This window comes from Corylus avellana, chromosome ca2, assembly GCF_901000735.1.
Source record: "Corylus avellana chromosome ca2, CavTom2PMs-1.0".
NCBI classification, from domain to species: domain Eukaryota; kingdom Viridiplantae; phylum Streptophyta; class Magnoliopsida; order Fagales; family Betulaceae; genus Corylus; species Corylus avellana.
In genome coordinates, this window is record NC_081542.1 from 30184476 (window position 1) to 30200934 (window position 16459).

Here is a 16459-nt window from a genome sequence, read left to right on the forward strand (position 1 = left end):
TCTCAAGTTTCCTCGAAGTTGGCGCTTTTACAGTGACTTTCTCATTGCTTTGCAAGAGATACCCATCGTTCGGTTCGACTTAAAACGGACAAGAGGAATTCTTTCCATGGCTTACTAGAAGTTCGGCTAACTCTTCCCTTTAGAGTGAGCTTTGTGGTTTTCTTTCGTTCTTGTTGAACAAATACCTAAAATCCCTCGACGGCTCTTGTTGTACCGTTCGGTCCAACCGTGCAAAAGTCTGCTTTAAATGTGGTATAAAGGAAATCTGCTTTGAGAGACTATCTTCTCGTAACTTCATATGCCACATGATTTTTTTAATATAAGTGTTACACATCCATCTCTTTTGCAAATTTATCAATGAATCTATGAGACTTACATGTGGTCCTACAAATTTAAAGTAAATTTGTTAATTTCTTATACGGAGATAGGCAAAAAATAAGCAAAAAATGGAAACCAAACATTTCCCTTTTGTTAATGCGAGTGGTATTAGAAATGGGTCTTAAGCTTAACTCAACCCAAAAATTAGCTCAAGAGTTGAGGTTTCCCCTCAACTTTATAAATGGCCCATCTCCTTAATACCCGGGCAATGTGGGACTTTTAACACGCCCCTTCACGTGTGACGGGAGGGCATCCAAGCCAACACGTGCAACAATGGGTGACGGTGGGCCATAGCCAATTAATTGGGTTAGACTCTGATATCATATTATAAATAGGTATTGGGCCTAACTCAACCCAAAAGTTAGTTCAAGAGTTGAGGTTTTCCTTTAATACCCAGGCAATGTGGGACTTCCAACAAGCGGAGGCTGATCTAGTGGACGTCAACATATCTCACATTTTTTTTTCCTAATCAAATAAAGAAAAATGGGTTACATGAGATTAAACAACAACAAAGGGGTGTACACCCCTACAACAAACCCAAATGATAATGTTGTTGTTGTTTGTACTGGATCAATGTTTTTTTTTTTTTTTTAAGATAAGGTTAATGATTGATTATTCAAAGAAATTTTTTAATTTAATTAAGGACGGCTAAGGAAATACAGTATGACTTTCGTATGATTGTTTTATTTTGTCCTTTTCTCTTCTTGGCCAAACAGGAATATCTTACGACATTCTTTGTAGACATGAAAACCTTGTTCAGAATATGTGGAAACAACGAGGAAAGAAACTAAAGTATGCAAAGGAGAAAACATCCTTTCATAGATGAACTTTCCTCGAAGCTTGGAACCAGCAGAAAGCAAATTTAATAGTGACAAAGAAATGAAGAAATTTTCCTTCCAACAAATTTCATTTTCTTGTTTATTTGAAAAGGTCTATATTGAACCATAAAATATGGAGAGAAAAAAGCGGGAAGTAAAGAGTGAAAAAAGACACAATAAATTTTATGATGGTTTAATGTTAGATAATTATGTTCCCCACGTCTAATTGTCTTAAGGGCTATATCTTTCTCTTATTGATTTTATTATTGTTTGCAATATAAATGTTTCTATTTATAGAGAAACTATGGCAGGTGAGAGAATACAAGTATAATAAGATTCGATTACAATTTACAATCAAACCTAAATGGAGAATATTTTTGTATCAACCTAATATGGAAAAATATTAGCCTACTATGGAAATCATATATTCTAACATCCCCTTCAAACTCAAAGGAGGAGCTTGAATTTGGAAAGAAAAACATATATATATATATTGGTAAAGTTCACATACCCCTTTCAAAATATCACTCAATTGATAATGTCTACCTCAAACTTTCAATTACGACAATGTACCTCATAAACTACCAAAACATTGTCAATATCCCCCCAAAGCTAGCAAAAAGATCAAAATGCCCCTATATATTTCTCAATATGACAAAAATACCCCTAAAATTAAATACTAATAATAATAATAATTTTTTAAAAAACTAAAATTTTAATTTTTTTAAAACGAAAATTTTTATTTAAAAAAACGATTTTTTTTTTAATTTTTATTTTTTTAGATTTTTTTTAAAATATGTTTTAAAAAAGGAAAATTTTATTTTTTTAAAACGGAAATTTTTATTTAAAATTTATAAAAGAGAACATTTAAAAAAAAAAAAAAACAAGCAAATTTTTTTCAATTTTTATAAATAAAAAAACAATAGAAATTTTTTAATTTTTTTTCTTATAAAAAGATTTTTTTAAAAAAAATTTAGGTTTTTCCATAAATTTTAGTATTTCTGGAAAAATACTAAGGGTAGTTTTGTCATTGAGGAAGACATTGACAATGTTTTGGTAGTTTGGAGGGTACATTGTCGCAATTGAAAGTTTGGGGAAGGACATTGTTAATTGGGTGGTAGTTTGAAGGAGGTATGTGGACTTTCCTTTGTTATTTTTTTCTTGCAAAAGTAGATGAGAAGTGCTAGAGAGCCAAATAAATGAACCCACAAAAATTTCTAAATTGACGTGGTAAGGGTTTTTAAATTAAAAAAAAAAAAAAATGTAATTCTCTCTCTCTTGTCTGTCACTCACAATCTGCTACGTCGGTTTAAAATTTTTTCTATATTCATTTGTTTGATTCCCTAGTACTTCTCAAAGTAGATATGAGGAGAATAGTGGATGAACGGGTTTGGGGGGTGCCAACAAGTACTCTAGAGGTGAAACTCCCGTGAAGAACACTGAAAAATTGGAAGAGAGTGTTTGAATTCACATAAAAGTTGTTAGTTGGCTCTAATACCATGACAGACAATAAAATATGAAGAGGAAAAGCGAGACCAGAGGCAAAGAATAGATACAAGGAATTTTGAAAATAGTGTGGTATTAGACACCTACTCCCACCACATTTAATTGCTCTTATTGTCTTAATTCTTGTTTACAATACAAAGGACATTATTTGTAGGAAAACTATGGTAGGTGAGAGGATACCAATATCGTCTAAGATTTGATTAAAATCAAATCTAAATAGAAAATATTTTAATATAATATGATATGGAAAAGTCAATACTCTTACAAAAAATAATAACAATAAGAATAAAAAAAATGGAGGCAAATTGGTGGCCGATGAGACAAGAAGAATTGTCAAAAACTTCATCATTTCTGTGGAAGTAAAGGCAGAATTTGATTATAATCGGATAAAAAAGTAGTCAAAAAGTCTAAGTAAAGCAACGAAAAGAAGACCAAAGTAAGCAAAACTAAAGAGAAAATGTATAAGGTGAAGATCTACATATACAAACACATGAAGAAGAAATCTAAACGTAAATCTCATTCATGGCAGTTTCACCATCATCAAAAACAAATGTCTGTTTCTCTTAAGAAATCTGAAAGAAGAAAATTGAAATCTGCCAAGTCTCAAGGTAAAAAAAAAATGGATACAAAAAAATCACTGAATTACATAAAGCTTATGCAGGTGAAATCACACCAATACAAGCAAAGAAGAGTTGAATTCTGCACTAAAATTTGTATATGTGAATTTACATCTCAAAGTACACACAGCTCAAGTATGGTTTGCCAACAAAATGGTTGGCGTTTCTATCACCACTGAGCTTTCCAGCATACACCTTTAAGGCTTCAGAAAAACTTCATCAGAAGCAAAACAACACTATCTCTATAAACCAAAAAAAGGGACCCAAAAAAGAAAAAAAGAAGAAAAAATTTGGTCTTTCTACCCAAAAATCTAGCTTGAGATCGAGACAGGACACCTGATCATAGGCACATCTACAGGCCTCCTCCGAGTTACAATCAATTTCAACATGAAACACCATGAAATTGTAACTCCCAGAGCTACAACTCGACCTCCTGCAAGTCCAGCAAGAACAATTACAAGGAGAGATAAATACACCCAATTTCCTTTTATTTCTCTCCCCTCCTTTTTCAGTGCTGAGTCATTAGAACTATGGTTTCCATCATCAAGCACTTCTGGTAAAAGCGACAACGTCGGCGATCTATGCTGGCTTTCTCGCTCTTGCTGATCATCTTGCTCCTCAAGGCTATCATCCCCAAAAACACTAGACACCTCGCTGCTAGACTCCCCCTCCTTCATCCCCTGACTCTTTTTATCCTTCTTCGAATTACGCAACTTCTTCGGCAACAGTTTCTTTATAATCTTTGCTTTTACTCTAGCACTCCGGCTAAGCCGATCCCCACGTACCAATACTCGGCCTCCATCCATCTCTTCCTCCAAATCCTTGAAATTTTTCTCGTTATCCAAACAGCCCCATCGCTTATCACGGCTAAGCAACTCAAGCTCCGGTCCAATACTAGCAATCTCCCCCACACGCTGCTCTTCATTCACATCACAATTGGATTCTACAATCTGAATATCCTCCTCTGCAACCGAACCTTCATGAGTATTCACACTCTTCAAAACCAAGAAACCGTTTTCGATCCGCACAATTTGCGAAACCCTTTGGAACAAAAACTCGAACACCGTTCTGGCAGTACCACAAGGTCCCAAGAAACGAGCGTAGCGCTTCCACGCACGGTCGGCAAAAATAAGCAGAAACGCGGACATGGTAATACCAACGGCAAGCCGTTTGGTGCTCATGGCCAAAACCAGCAGCATCACAAACAGCTTGAAAGCCACCGCGTAAACCGCTCGTGGCAGATCACGACGATCCGCGCACAGAGGCTCGGTACTTTTATCTCCGTCGTGCACAACTTCTTCAATCTCATTCAACGGCGTGGGATCAGCGTCACCGTCAAAACCGGAAGACCCAGAAACCGTCGACGAGTCAGACACCGACGGCGGCGGTGAAGGTGGGGGGAAACTGTGTTGGATCTGGAGATGGGTTTTGTTGGACTTGTTGATCTTCGAGCTCTTCTTCCTCAAACGGTCACGGTTCTTGACGAAGAGGTCAATTAGGGACGTGGGGAAGCCCGTCTCCACCACAAGCGACCCGCCGCGCTTCGGCGGAGACTGGAGATCCGCCACGATGCGCGAAATCCGCGTCCCCGTCCCCCTGTGATTCTTCTTCCAAGGAAGCGTCGGCATGGCTCGTTCGGTTGGAGATCTGGGATAACTTGGAATCGGTTATTCAGAGAAAATCAGGAAGCAAAAGGAATTGCTCAGATGTGAACACAAGATTTTCAACGGTAATTTTGAAGCATGCTTGTGAGAAAGAACTTGGAATTTACATCCTCTTTATACATTGCGTTTTGTGTTAATGGTCTGTGAGAGAGTGTCTTATTTTTTTTATTTGTTTTTTATTCGGAAATCGAATCCTAGGAAATTATAAAAAAAAATACAAAAACACAAAAACAATTGAGAACGCGGTGGGAGCGGGGGAGTAGGGCGCGTCTGAACAGGAGGGAGAGACAGACCGTTGAGGGTTGAAACTTGGACCATTGAAAGCTTTGTTTTGTTTTTGTTTCTGTTTTTGTTTTTGGTCTGAGAATTTATAATTTATGTGATTAGGTTTTTAGTTGAGATTTTGTTTACTACATGGGGTAGGGAAAAAAAAATGGTTCCCCAATTTATGGTAAAAGGAATGTATAAGCTGAAAAGAGTAATTTTAAGCTGGTTTTGTATGCTATTTTGGGCTTTTTATTTTTTTTTATTTTGGGGTGTGGCTGTTATGTAGTTTATATTGGATAGATTTAGTTTTTTTTTTACAGGGGTTAAAATTTTGTTATATTCACCTAACAAAATGAAATAGTTTACCCAAAAAAAAAAAAAAAAAGTAAAAGAAATAGTAAATCCGTTTTTTTCTTCTTATGTGTAGTTTATATTGGATGGATTTAGTTTTTTCTTATTTCTATACACTGAATGAGTGAATTTGTTATTGAATTGCGAAATTTGGGAAGATTACATTTTACCTTATAAAGTTTGAGTTGATTTTTAATTTGATCTCTAATGTCTTAATTTTTGCAATGTACCCCCTAAATTTGTAAAAAAAAATTTTCAATTCGATTAATGTTATCTCAAAATTTCTATATTGCTCTTAATTTTTTTATTAAAAAAAAAAAATTGGGAGTGCAAAAATGGCTAGATGGCCAAAGGGGTGGCCTTTTTTTTTTTTTTTTTTATAAAAAAAAAATTAGGGACAATATAAGAATTTTGGGATAACATTGGTCGAATTAAAAAAAACTTGTAAGTTTGAAGGTGCATTGCAAAGATTGAAACATTGAAGGTCGAATTGAAATTCGTTCAAAACTTTAGAAGGGTAAAGTGTACTTTTTCCACGGAATTTATATGCATGTGAATTTACAAATTCAATGATAAATTTACAAAAGAGATAATTAAAAAATGATTAAGAAAATGATGTGTATAATATATCATTAGTTTTACTTACCAAAAAAAAAAGTTAAAATTTAGTTATATTCACCGAATAAAGTAAATGAAATAGTAAATCGGTTCTTAATTAATTGCTTATGAGGCAATCAATAATCAGTTTTTTCGGGTGGTAAAACTTCTCGGTTTTCACACCTGGAATTAAACGAGGGAATAATTTTTATTGGACACCTTCCTTGCATTTCTCTGGCAACGGTTTATTTATTTATTTTTTTATAAAAATATACCATTTGTTAAGATTATTATTTTTTATCCTTTATTTTTATGCTCAAAATAAGTCAAATCAGAATATTTTTTCAAACCAAAAATAAAATTATTTCTCATAACACACTAACAGACAATGGCCCTTTTTTTTTCTAAGTATTTAATAAACAATTTATTTTAAAAAGAAAAATAGAAAACATTTTTTTAAGAAAAACACAAAAATAGTTTTTGAAAAAACCTTTCACATCCTATATAAATACGTTGAGAAAACAATTGTGAAATTTTCTAGTGTAAGCACAAACATTATTTATAATTTTTCTATTTTTTTTTTTTAAAAAAAAAAAATCCGAAATCAGCCATTGCGGGTGGTTCTCCCAGTTGTCTCGTATGGCTAGAGGGGGCTCATCTACCCATCAATTTTTTTTTTTTGGGTGACATATGTCATAATATGATTGGTACTGAAGTAACATTTAACTGTTTTGTTTCAAATTTTTTATTAGGGATTTTTTGTTCTCTTTTTGGTTAATACAAAGAGCTATCAACCAACTTTTAAATTTTAGGGAGGTAATTGCAAATCAGTGCAATTTGAGAAAACCACTCTTAAAGACGTGACGTGATGTGATTGGTTTTCTAATTAAGACAGAGTCAGAATTCATTTGGACTAATTGCTATATATAATTTTCAAAGTTTATGTGACGTGATTTTTCAATTAAAAAACTAATCTTAAAAACAAGGTCGGCGAGGTTTCAAACCCTCGGTAATCCGTTTTAACAAGAAAAAGGAAAACCTCTTATGATGGGAGATTCTTTCTTCCTTGAGTTGGTCTTCTGATACATGATTGGGGCAAAATTGAGATTCTTTAAGTAAATTAGTGGAAAACAAGGTGTCTTTGCAATTATTTACTCTAATCGAAAGCAATAAAATAAAATAAAATTAAACCTAAAAATGAAAACGTGAAAATGAGAGGATAATTTATTATATATATATATTTTAAAACGGTGCCGTGCCATTTTTATCTTCTATATATATCACAAAAATTAAAAGAAAATAAACGCACGCGGTTTACATTTAATTCCACAAATTTGATTGAGCTACCGACCAACCAACCAACCAACCTAACAACAACATCTCTGTTGAAATAACAGTGTAGCCACGTGGGCTGTTTTTATTGGCTACAATTTTCTTTTGGCTAACGTCAACGAGTTTTAATTGGCTATCTTTAAATAAGAGATAAGGGTTAAACACAAAATATTTTTTTTACTTTCATATCACATCAAAAGAGCTAAGAATTTTATGAGCTTAAAATACTCTCCTTGGTGCTTTTTTCTTGCAATAGCTCTTCTCTTGGGTCGAACATCATATGCATTTTTTTGTGCTCTTGGTTGTGCCGTTTTTTATACCGCTATAGTTGATGGACCTTCAAACTATTTTTTTTGTGACCCCTCAAATGTAGGGATAAAAGTAGAGCTGACAATTTTGACACGACTCGACAACTTGACACGAACACAATATGAAATTACCAAGTTTGAATTTACCCTAAACAAGTCAATGCATTTATTTTGCTCTCAATGGGTTAGCCCGCGGATCACCCGTGGGTGACCTGTTACACCCATTTATTTTTTAATTTTTAATTTTTTGGTTTACTCTTAATGGGTTTGGGTCATAAACGGGTCAATTGGCCGCCGTTTATGACCTAACTCATCACTTTTATTAAAAAAAAAAATCATTTTCTAAGCAAAACGGGTTAAGTGGGTCGTGTTGGATGACCCGTGATATTGTCGTGTCATGTTTGGGTTTGGTGGAGCCGACCCGTTAGCTAAACGGGTCGTGTTTGAGTTTACCCTAAACAGGTAATGGGTCATTACGAGTCGTAAACGGGTCGACCCGCATACCTGTTTTGCCACCTCTAGGTAAAAAGTCGATTAGTAAAATTCACTAACCATTAACCCTTAAAAAAAAAAAAAAACTAAAAAAAAAAATGTAATTTCTATGGTAATACGATAATACCTAAGAGTGAGAAGGCAGGTGGCTAACCACATTAACCGCTAACCGCTTTTAAAGGCGATTAAGAAAAACCACTTTTAAAGGCGATTAAGAAAAACTGCTAAGCGCCTAAACATGTAGAGTTAGCGGTTTTAAATTTTTTCAAAACCACCAACAGTAGGCTGTTAGCAATTTTTATTTTATTTTATTTTTTTGAAATGCAATTTTTATTAATTAGCTTCAAAAGGGATTAGCAGTTATCCTTAATCAAATGAACCGAATCATTCATTGAACCTATTCCAAATTGTTTTAAGTTTTTTCTGCACCGATGATGATGTGATTGCTTTGAATTATTGTTGGTTTGCCTCAAACCTTTTTATTTTTTTTTATTTTTATTGGTATATTTTTTGTTTTGTTTTTTTTTATTTTTTTTGTGATGAATATATTCTGAGATCTTTTACATAAAAAATGATATAAAAAAAAAAAAGAAGAAGCTTTAAAATGCAGACACGTAGAGGGTAAAAATGATTTTGGCAGGCTTCCCATGTGAGCCGCCCCACTCCCACAATGATGAATTGGACACAGCTTGCTCCCATTGTTGGAACAAATGAAGATATTCCTTCGCCATTTTCCTCACAATAAGAAAAAAGAAAAAGATAAAAAAGATTTTAACTTTTTGGGGCAAAGTGGAGAAAATGATAGACTACAGAAGTAGGCATGCAGTGGGGGCAGGCGAATGTCACTGTGGGAGTGAGTGCAGTTAGTCTAAGGGTGGGACCCCATCTTTTTCCCTCTTTGCACACGTTGTTCATTTGTCTTTCATGTCTCTTTTCTCAATTATTAAAAATCAAAAAGACAAAAAAAAAAAGTTGGTGTAAAACACAAGTTAGAGGGACACTATGATAATGAGAAACACGTGGTATGATGAGATTTGACTGACATTTTGGTCTCCTATGATGCCTTTGTTTTTTTTTTTTTTTTTTATGGGTTGCTTTTTTAATCTGCCCAATTTCTTTTCATTCATTTTGAAAATCAACCCCGGTTAACTTCTTTTGCTGGCGTGCATTGGATTTCAATTGAGATTTCTTCCACTTTTAAGTTAATTTTAAGGGTGAGATTCTATTCAAAATTTGTATTATTTGGTATTAAAGTGTTACGAACTTACATTCGTAACGGAATAAATTAGATTTTAAGTGAACTTAGATCTTAAATTCTAATGGAACTTAAACCTTTCAAACACAAGGTTTTTGTGATTAATTCTTTTTTTGCTTTTTTTTTTTAATTTTATTTTTATTCATAATATAATGATTTTTAAATAAATAAACTATTACAATATTTTATAGAGTTGTGTCATCAACTGTTATTAAAATATTTATTAGATAAATGTAGTTATTAAGTTTTATTGTATGTGATTTAGGTGTATTAATGAAATTAATGCACAGATCTAAATCCTAATTTTTTTGTGACTTATGAATCCTAATTCGTAGTCGGTGATGAAATTTAACGTTTCATCTAATAAGACTATAACACATCAATCATGATGATATATTTTAATCATGGAAATGGAGACTTCTGATTGATATATTGGTGTGTTTGAAATAACTAAACTAGATCACGTGAGTTGTTATTCTATAAATTACTGTCGAGTAAATAATTTTAACACACGACGACATATCGCATTGGGTTTCAATCCATAAAGAATGTGAACTTAAAATGTAAAGTGCATGTTACTTTAATGCATTTAAGAGTGAGATATTGCATGGTCAATACCTCAATATAATGGTTGATCACATATAGTATTGTAAGAACAATATTCTTCAAGATGAAATTCATAATTTCTTAGAAGGATAAGAAACTACCACTTCATATAGATTTAATGCAAATGGATTATTCTGAGTCTAGGGCCTAAGGTATTTAGTAAAGAGTTACTAAAATAAATATCCTCGATGCAATTTGATTATAAGAGTATAAGAATAATCAAAAGATTAAATCAAGGACTCAAGGAATTAATCTGAAACCCAAACTCTTGTTTACTGTTTATTTTATTAACTTTTGTTTAATACCTTGTTTGGCTATTTGATTCCATGGATTTAGTTTGGGTTGGGTTGGGTTGCTTTTAAAGGAAAGGTGGGGACTTTAACTATTGCTTATGATTTCGTGGCTTCTTGTTGGTGTAAGATTAGGTCTGAGCCAGTGCCTTATGCACTCACAAATAACCCATTGTAGGTTGATGATGTTTTTAAAAATTGTTGGGTAATAAAGGAGACACCTTTAAGGGTTTCGTGCTAAAAGTAGAACTTTTGATATCTAAATGTATTTTAGGTTTGTAAAGTGTTTACCATGAGGATCTTCGGACCCTCTAATATGAGTGAATTTTAGTTAAGAGGTAGGACATGGAAATGGCCCAAAATGGGTTCAAGACAACCCATGGTCGATCAACCCTCCGCAATCATCAATCATTTCTCGTGAGTGACTGTCACCCTTAAGCTAGTGATCAATCACATCAGCCTAAAAAACACAGATTAAGTGTATAAAGTGTGTTTAGGATTTGTAGATAAGTATGGATTTACATAAGTGAGAACTTTGACCATTCAAAGCGTGAGGTTGTTTTTACCCTTTGAGGTAAGTAATCACCCATGAAAATGCCAAAATATTTTGTTATCAAACATGAATATTTTATTTATAAACTGTGCACTTTTGACATACATGTTTCTCTTGAAAATATGTCATGAGCCCTAACACTATATAAATGTTGATTTACAATTGCATTGATATTCATTATATATATTACCAATGAAATAAATTGTGTTATCAACTAGAAATATGATGTTGTGTGATGTATCACTATTGGAAAAAGGGGTAAAGAATTTGGGATGCGTACACATTAGTATATGGACTTGACCTTGTGGTTCGAGTTTATTTTAGCATTAATTGCTTTGGATTCAATGGTTGATACAGGCAGTCGAAGAACTAATGGTGGCTGGCCATCATATTTACTAAGGCATTGGTGTGGTACCACATGTGCCACAAGGTGTGCGAACCACACCGTACGAGAGTTAAGGGTACGGATAGGCCATGTGTAGGATGGCTATGGACTCTCATTGCATGGGCCACATTTTGTTGACGATCTACTTACTAAGTCATGGACTTAGATAATACTTTTTCACCTGTAAAACAATCAGCATGTGTTAACAAGAGAGTCGATTAGAGTTCTTTTACAAGGACTTGAGTCATAGTGTGAGGACTCGTAGAGGCAGTGTTGGGTGTATTTTTTGTGTATTGTTGTACTCATGCGAGCATAATATGTTGTTTTAAATGGTTATGCATTTCCGTTGAAGGCTTTAATTTGTATTTGAGTAAGAGATGTTACTAGCGTAATAATTTTCAGTTCATACTAACAGTTCGATCACTTTCCACTGCATTTTATCCTAATATTTCTTATAATGGGTATACCCATGATAAGGGACGTTACAAGTAACACTCCAAGTTAATTAATTTTGTGAGCGTTACATTATGCCTTAATTTAGTCTTTGTTTCGAGTGAGAGTTTAATTTTAATTTAACTCCTAACCTTGGAAGGATTAGGATTTTAATGTGATTAGAATCATAAACATAATGGTATTAGGATTCCAAAGCATTGGACCAAGTTTCCTAGTCGAATTATGGCTCCTCTTAGGGGTTAGATGCCTACATAGAGATGGGTCAGTGTGATGAGAGTCCACCCTCGTGGCCAACCAATAGTCATCAAGAAGAACATCCAGGAAGATCAAAAGGGCCCTAGCCAATTTTTTGTTCCCTTGCATGCATGCCAAAGTATGTGACTTCACCAATCAACATACCTCTTTGTTGTGGTTTAAAATTAATAAATAAATCGTGTAGCATGCAAATATGAGCTCGGCTAGAATATATTGTGTGAGGTTTGATATTATGGGAAGATATTTGCATTGCTTGTAATTGATAAAATCAAATCAAAAACATTCAATACTAATTTGATTTTATAAACCATATCATTTTGTATTCTCTCCACATTCCTATAAGTAAAATCATTAAGTGAATAAGAGCAAATGTAGCCTTAGGGCCTTATCTGTGAACATAGGTCATAGACCTATTAATTTTGTATTTGAGTAAGAGATGTTACTAAAGTAATATTTTTTTGCTCGTACCAACAGTTCAATTTCCACTTCATTTTATCTTGATATTTGTTATTATGGGTAGCACTTCCATTTAATTATCAGGTAATTAAATTAGGGGTGCTACAAAGTTAACTGTTATTGTTAATTAATTTTTGAAGCGTTACATTAGGCCTTAATTTAATGTTTGTTTCGAGTGAGAGTTTGAACTCCTAACCTTCGAAGGATTAGGATTCTAAAGGGATTAGAATCATAAACATAATGGTATTAGGATTCCAAAGCATTGGACCAAGTTTCCTAGTTGAATTAGGGCTCCTATTTTGGGTTAGACGCCTATTTAAAGATGGGTCAGTGTGATGAGAGTCCACACTTGTGGCAAAACAATAGTCCTCGAGGAGAAGATCTTAAGGAACAAAAGTGCCATAGCCAATTTTTTGTTCCCTTTCATACCAAAGTATGTGACTTCACCTATGTGTTAGACTATTCGGTAAATGGTTAAATTCATCTTTTTCTATCAGTTTAAGCTTTTTGAATAAATGATGATTTAAGTATTTAACATGGTATCAAAGCAGATATCTTGAGTTCAGACCATGTCTTAGTCAATTCACTCCTCATTTCAATTAAATATTCTACGTGTTTGGCCTCACCTATTAAATTGCAGTTTGAGCTCACATGTGAGAGGAAATATTAAATTATTGATTAAATAATTAAGTTTAATCAATAAATGGATGTTAAAATATTGAGTAAATGATTAAATTAATTTATTTCTAGCCGGTAATTTAACATCATCAATACACCTATTTATTTTTTTTTTATACTTTTTCAATGTGGGACAGAAATCTCACAAGTGCATGCACAACATTAAGGGTATAACTCACATTTGAAAACCAACTTGTAAATGAAGGATGCCCAAGAACTTATATACACAATTAGACTTAACCCATGTGGGACATAATGACTCTATTATATCAGTTCCTTTGGTGTTTATTTTCTGTTTGTTGGTTTTAATGAAGCTTTTTCGTCCCAAATAATAATAATAATAATAGGGAAAAATATAAAAAAAAACCCCCAAAATTTTCAGCTGTTTGCAATATAGCCCATAATGTTCAAAAGTTGCTAAAGTAGCATCCCAAACTACCAAAATGTATCAAAAAGACCACTTATTTTTTTATATTCCTATAATATCCCTATTCTTTTAACAAATAAAATAATAAAATAATTGTAAAAAACAAAAAACAAAAAATTAGTGAAAAATACTAAAAAAAAAAAAAGTTTTTTTGAATAAATAAATAATTAGTCACTGTAATTGGTCTAAATTACAAATTGCTTCATGTCGTATTAAAGTAAAATCAATGGGCGAATAAAAACAATTTTTTAACTTGACTTCAGGAACTAATTTTTTTTTTTTTTTTTTTTTGAATATCTTAAGAACCGCACCTTTGATTTTACTTTAATACGACATGAATAGTCACTGTAGTTGGCCTAAATTATTTATTTATTCCAAAAAAACATTTTTTTTTTTATTTATTCGCTCATTGATTTTTTTTTTTTTTTTTTTTGTATTTTTTGTATTTATTATTTTATATGTTAAAAGAATAGGGGTATTATAAGAATATAAAAAAAAAAGTGACATTTTTGATACATTTTGGTAGTTTGGGGGCTACTTTAGTACCTTTTGAACATTGAAGACTATATTGCGAACAACTTGTAGTTTGAGAAATTTTTTATGTTTTTCCCATAATAATAATAATAATAATAATTTTCACTGAATTAAGGGTTCACATCTAGCAAATAATTTTATAATAAGGCTGATAAATACAAGTGAAAAAGTGACTTTTGGATAAGGCCAGAACAAGTTTGTGATCCTTTTCATTACCCATATTTTCACTTCACTTCATGTCCAACTCTGATAACGATGGCCTAATCATTTTTATTTCCTCTCCGTCAAGTCTTTGTGGCTAGTGGCATGGCGTAAGTCACGCTTATAATTAAGATTAGCAAGAATCTCATCTAAATGAAATAGACTTCAAAATAGGGACAAAAAGTTAAAATCGTAAACATCATATAAAAACAAAAATATTAAAACTCTATGGACCAAAAAGAATCATACATACATATATATATATATATATATATATATATATGGATCCAGCTTTCAATTTGGGGAGGGACTAATTGGCAAAAAATATTTTAATTTTGTTTTTTTATTTTTTTTTCTTGTAATTTGGGGGGACCAGGGCCACTCCCAGTCCCCCCATTGATCTGTCTCTGATATATATATATATATATGACACATTTATACACAATAAAACTACAAGAATTTGGGTATTTAATGGCTTCTTAGAGCATCTTAAGAAGTTCTAAAACTTCTATATTGTGTATATTTAGAGCCTGTTTGAGATTGCATTTGAGAAATAGAGCTTTTAAGTCAAAAAGAGCTTTTGGGCAAAAGCTGCATTTTTAAGCTTTTGCCAAAAGTGTGTTTTGGCTATTTTTAGGCTTTTTGGACCCTTAAAAGCGCTTTTAATTTTTTTACCAAATAAGTATTATTTTCTTCAAACGAACTTTTTAAGTGTTAAAAGTACTTTTAAGCCCCTCAAACACAATCTCAAATAGGTCATTAGTTAACATGAGGCAAAAATCACGTCCAGCAACTTTCTTTCTAATTATGTAAAACATATTTTTTTGCTACACTGTAACAAAATGTTGGCTTTATTTTATTAATTCTCAGCAATACAATTTTTATCATCCGTGGTGGCGGTTTAGTGGTCTTAAGGAAATCCTCAAAGTGGTTGAACATGTATTAGGATGAGAGTTGAACTCTCAAAATGAGAATCTTCAATCCTATTAATATTAGCTGCCTTGAGTCCCACTGATGCTCTGATGTAATTGAGTCAAGCTACGGCTTACTCGCATTTGAGAAAACGTCTGCAGTTCGCACCATCTAAGCCCTTTTTGTGTGTTTTCTAGTAGGCATGTGTTATTATAGTCATGCCCATACAAAATGAATACAGTTGTCCTCAGCTCCCCCGCTTGCCCTTTTAATTCATTACTGATTCTCTTCCAAAAACTTCTACTAGGAAGATTAATTCAATGAGGGGCGAAACTGTGTATTAGCTTGAGGGGCTAATGTCCTCCTAAAATTTAATGATTTTTTATGATATGTCCTCTCAAAATTAAATTTTTAACCCCAAATTTTTTTAAAAAAATTTGTACCCCTACTCTTAAATGTCTAGAATTGGATCCTCTCCTCCGGTTCATATTCAGGTCCTTATAATTGAGGGATATTTTTATCATTTTACTTTATTAGAGATAAAGATACTCCTCAAATATTAATGAATTAGAGAGGATCTTATTTCTAAATGTGTAGTTCTGCCCATAAATTCAACGCAGAGCATTTCATTGCTCAAATCTCCATTGCCAAAGTGCTCAAGTTTGGAGCTTAATCTATTTTCCAAACCATCTCATCCTTTAGGACTAGTTTCTTTCTTTCTTTCTTTCTTTCTTTTTTTTTTAAAAATTTTTTTTTAGGACTAGTTTCTAAGTGCTGGATATTAGACTCTTTCTTCTTGGAATAAATTCTTTTTATGTATGAAACATTACAATACCTTAGTCCTTTATAATTGAGTAAATTGATTCTATTGAGAGAGAAAATGACTGTTGGTGAAAGCAAAGCAGGTTGGCGGATCGGATTTGGATCGACCTGCTTGACACGTCAACCCGAGCATGACCTGTTTAGATAAATAAGTAAGATCCTTAAATTCAAACACGATTTGCGAGTGATGCAACATGACTCGCTTGACTCATTTAATAAATTGGTCAACCCTTGTTTGACCCATTTAAACTCAAATGCATATGTTTAACCCATTTGACCTAACTCAATACGACCCTTTTGAC

General features: G+C 32.9%; 1 protein-coding gene across 1 annotated transcript; it reads right to left on the reverse strand.

Annotated features, from left to right (window-relative positions):
* Positions 1-3322: 3322 nt before the first annotated feature.
* On the reverse strand, positions 3323-5187 carry LOC132170834 (uncharacterized). The gene has a single exon (XM_059581955.1). The coding sequence runs from the start codon at positions 4945-4947 to the stop codon at positions 3631-3633; it is 1317 nt and encodes a 438-aa protein (XP_059437938.1). The 5' UTR covers positions 4948-5187; the 3' UTR covers positions 3323-3630.
* Positions 5188-16459: the final 11272 nt, after the last annotated feature.

Bases quoted from the DNA above. Each gene is read 5' to 3' on its own strand.
- LOC132170834 (XM_059581955.1), bottom strand. From the start codon at position 4,947: ATGCCGACGCTTCCTTGGAAGAAGAATCACAGGGGGACGGGGACGCGG.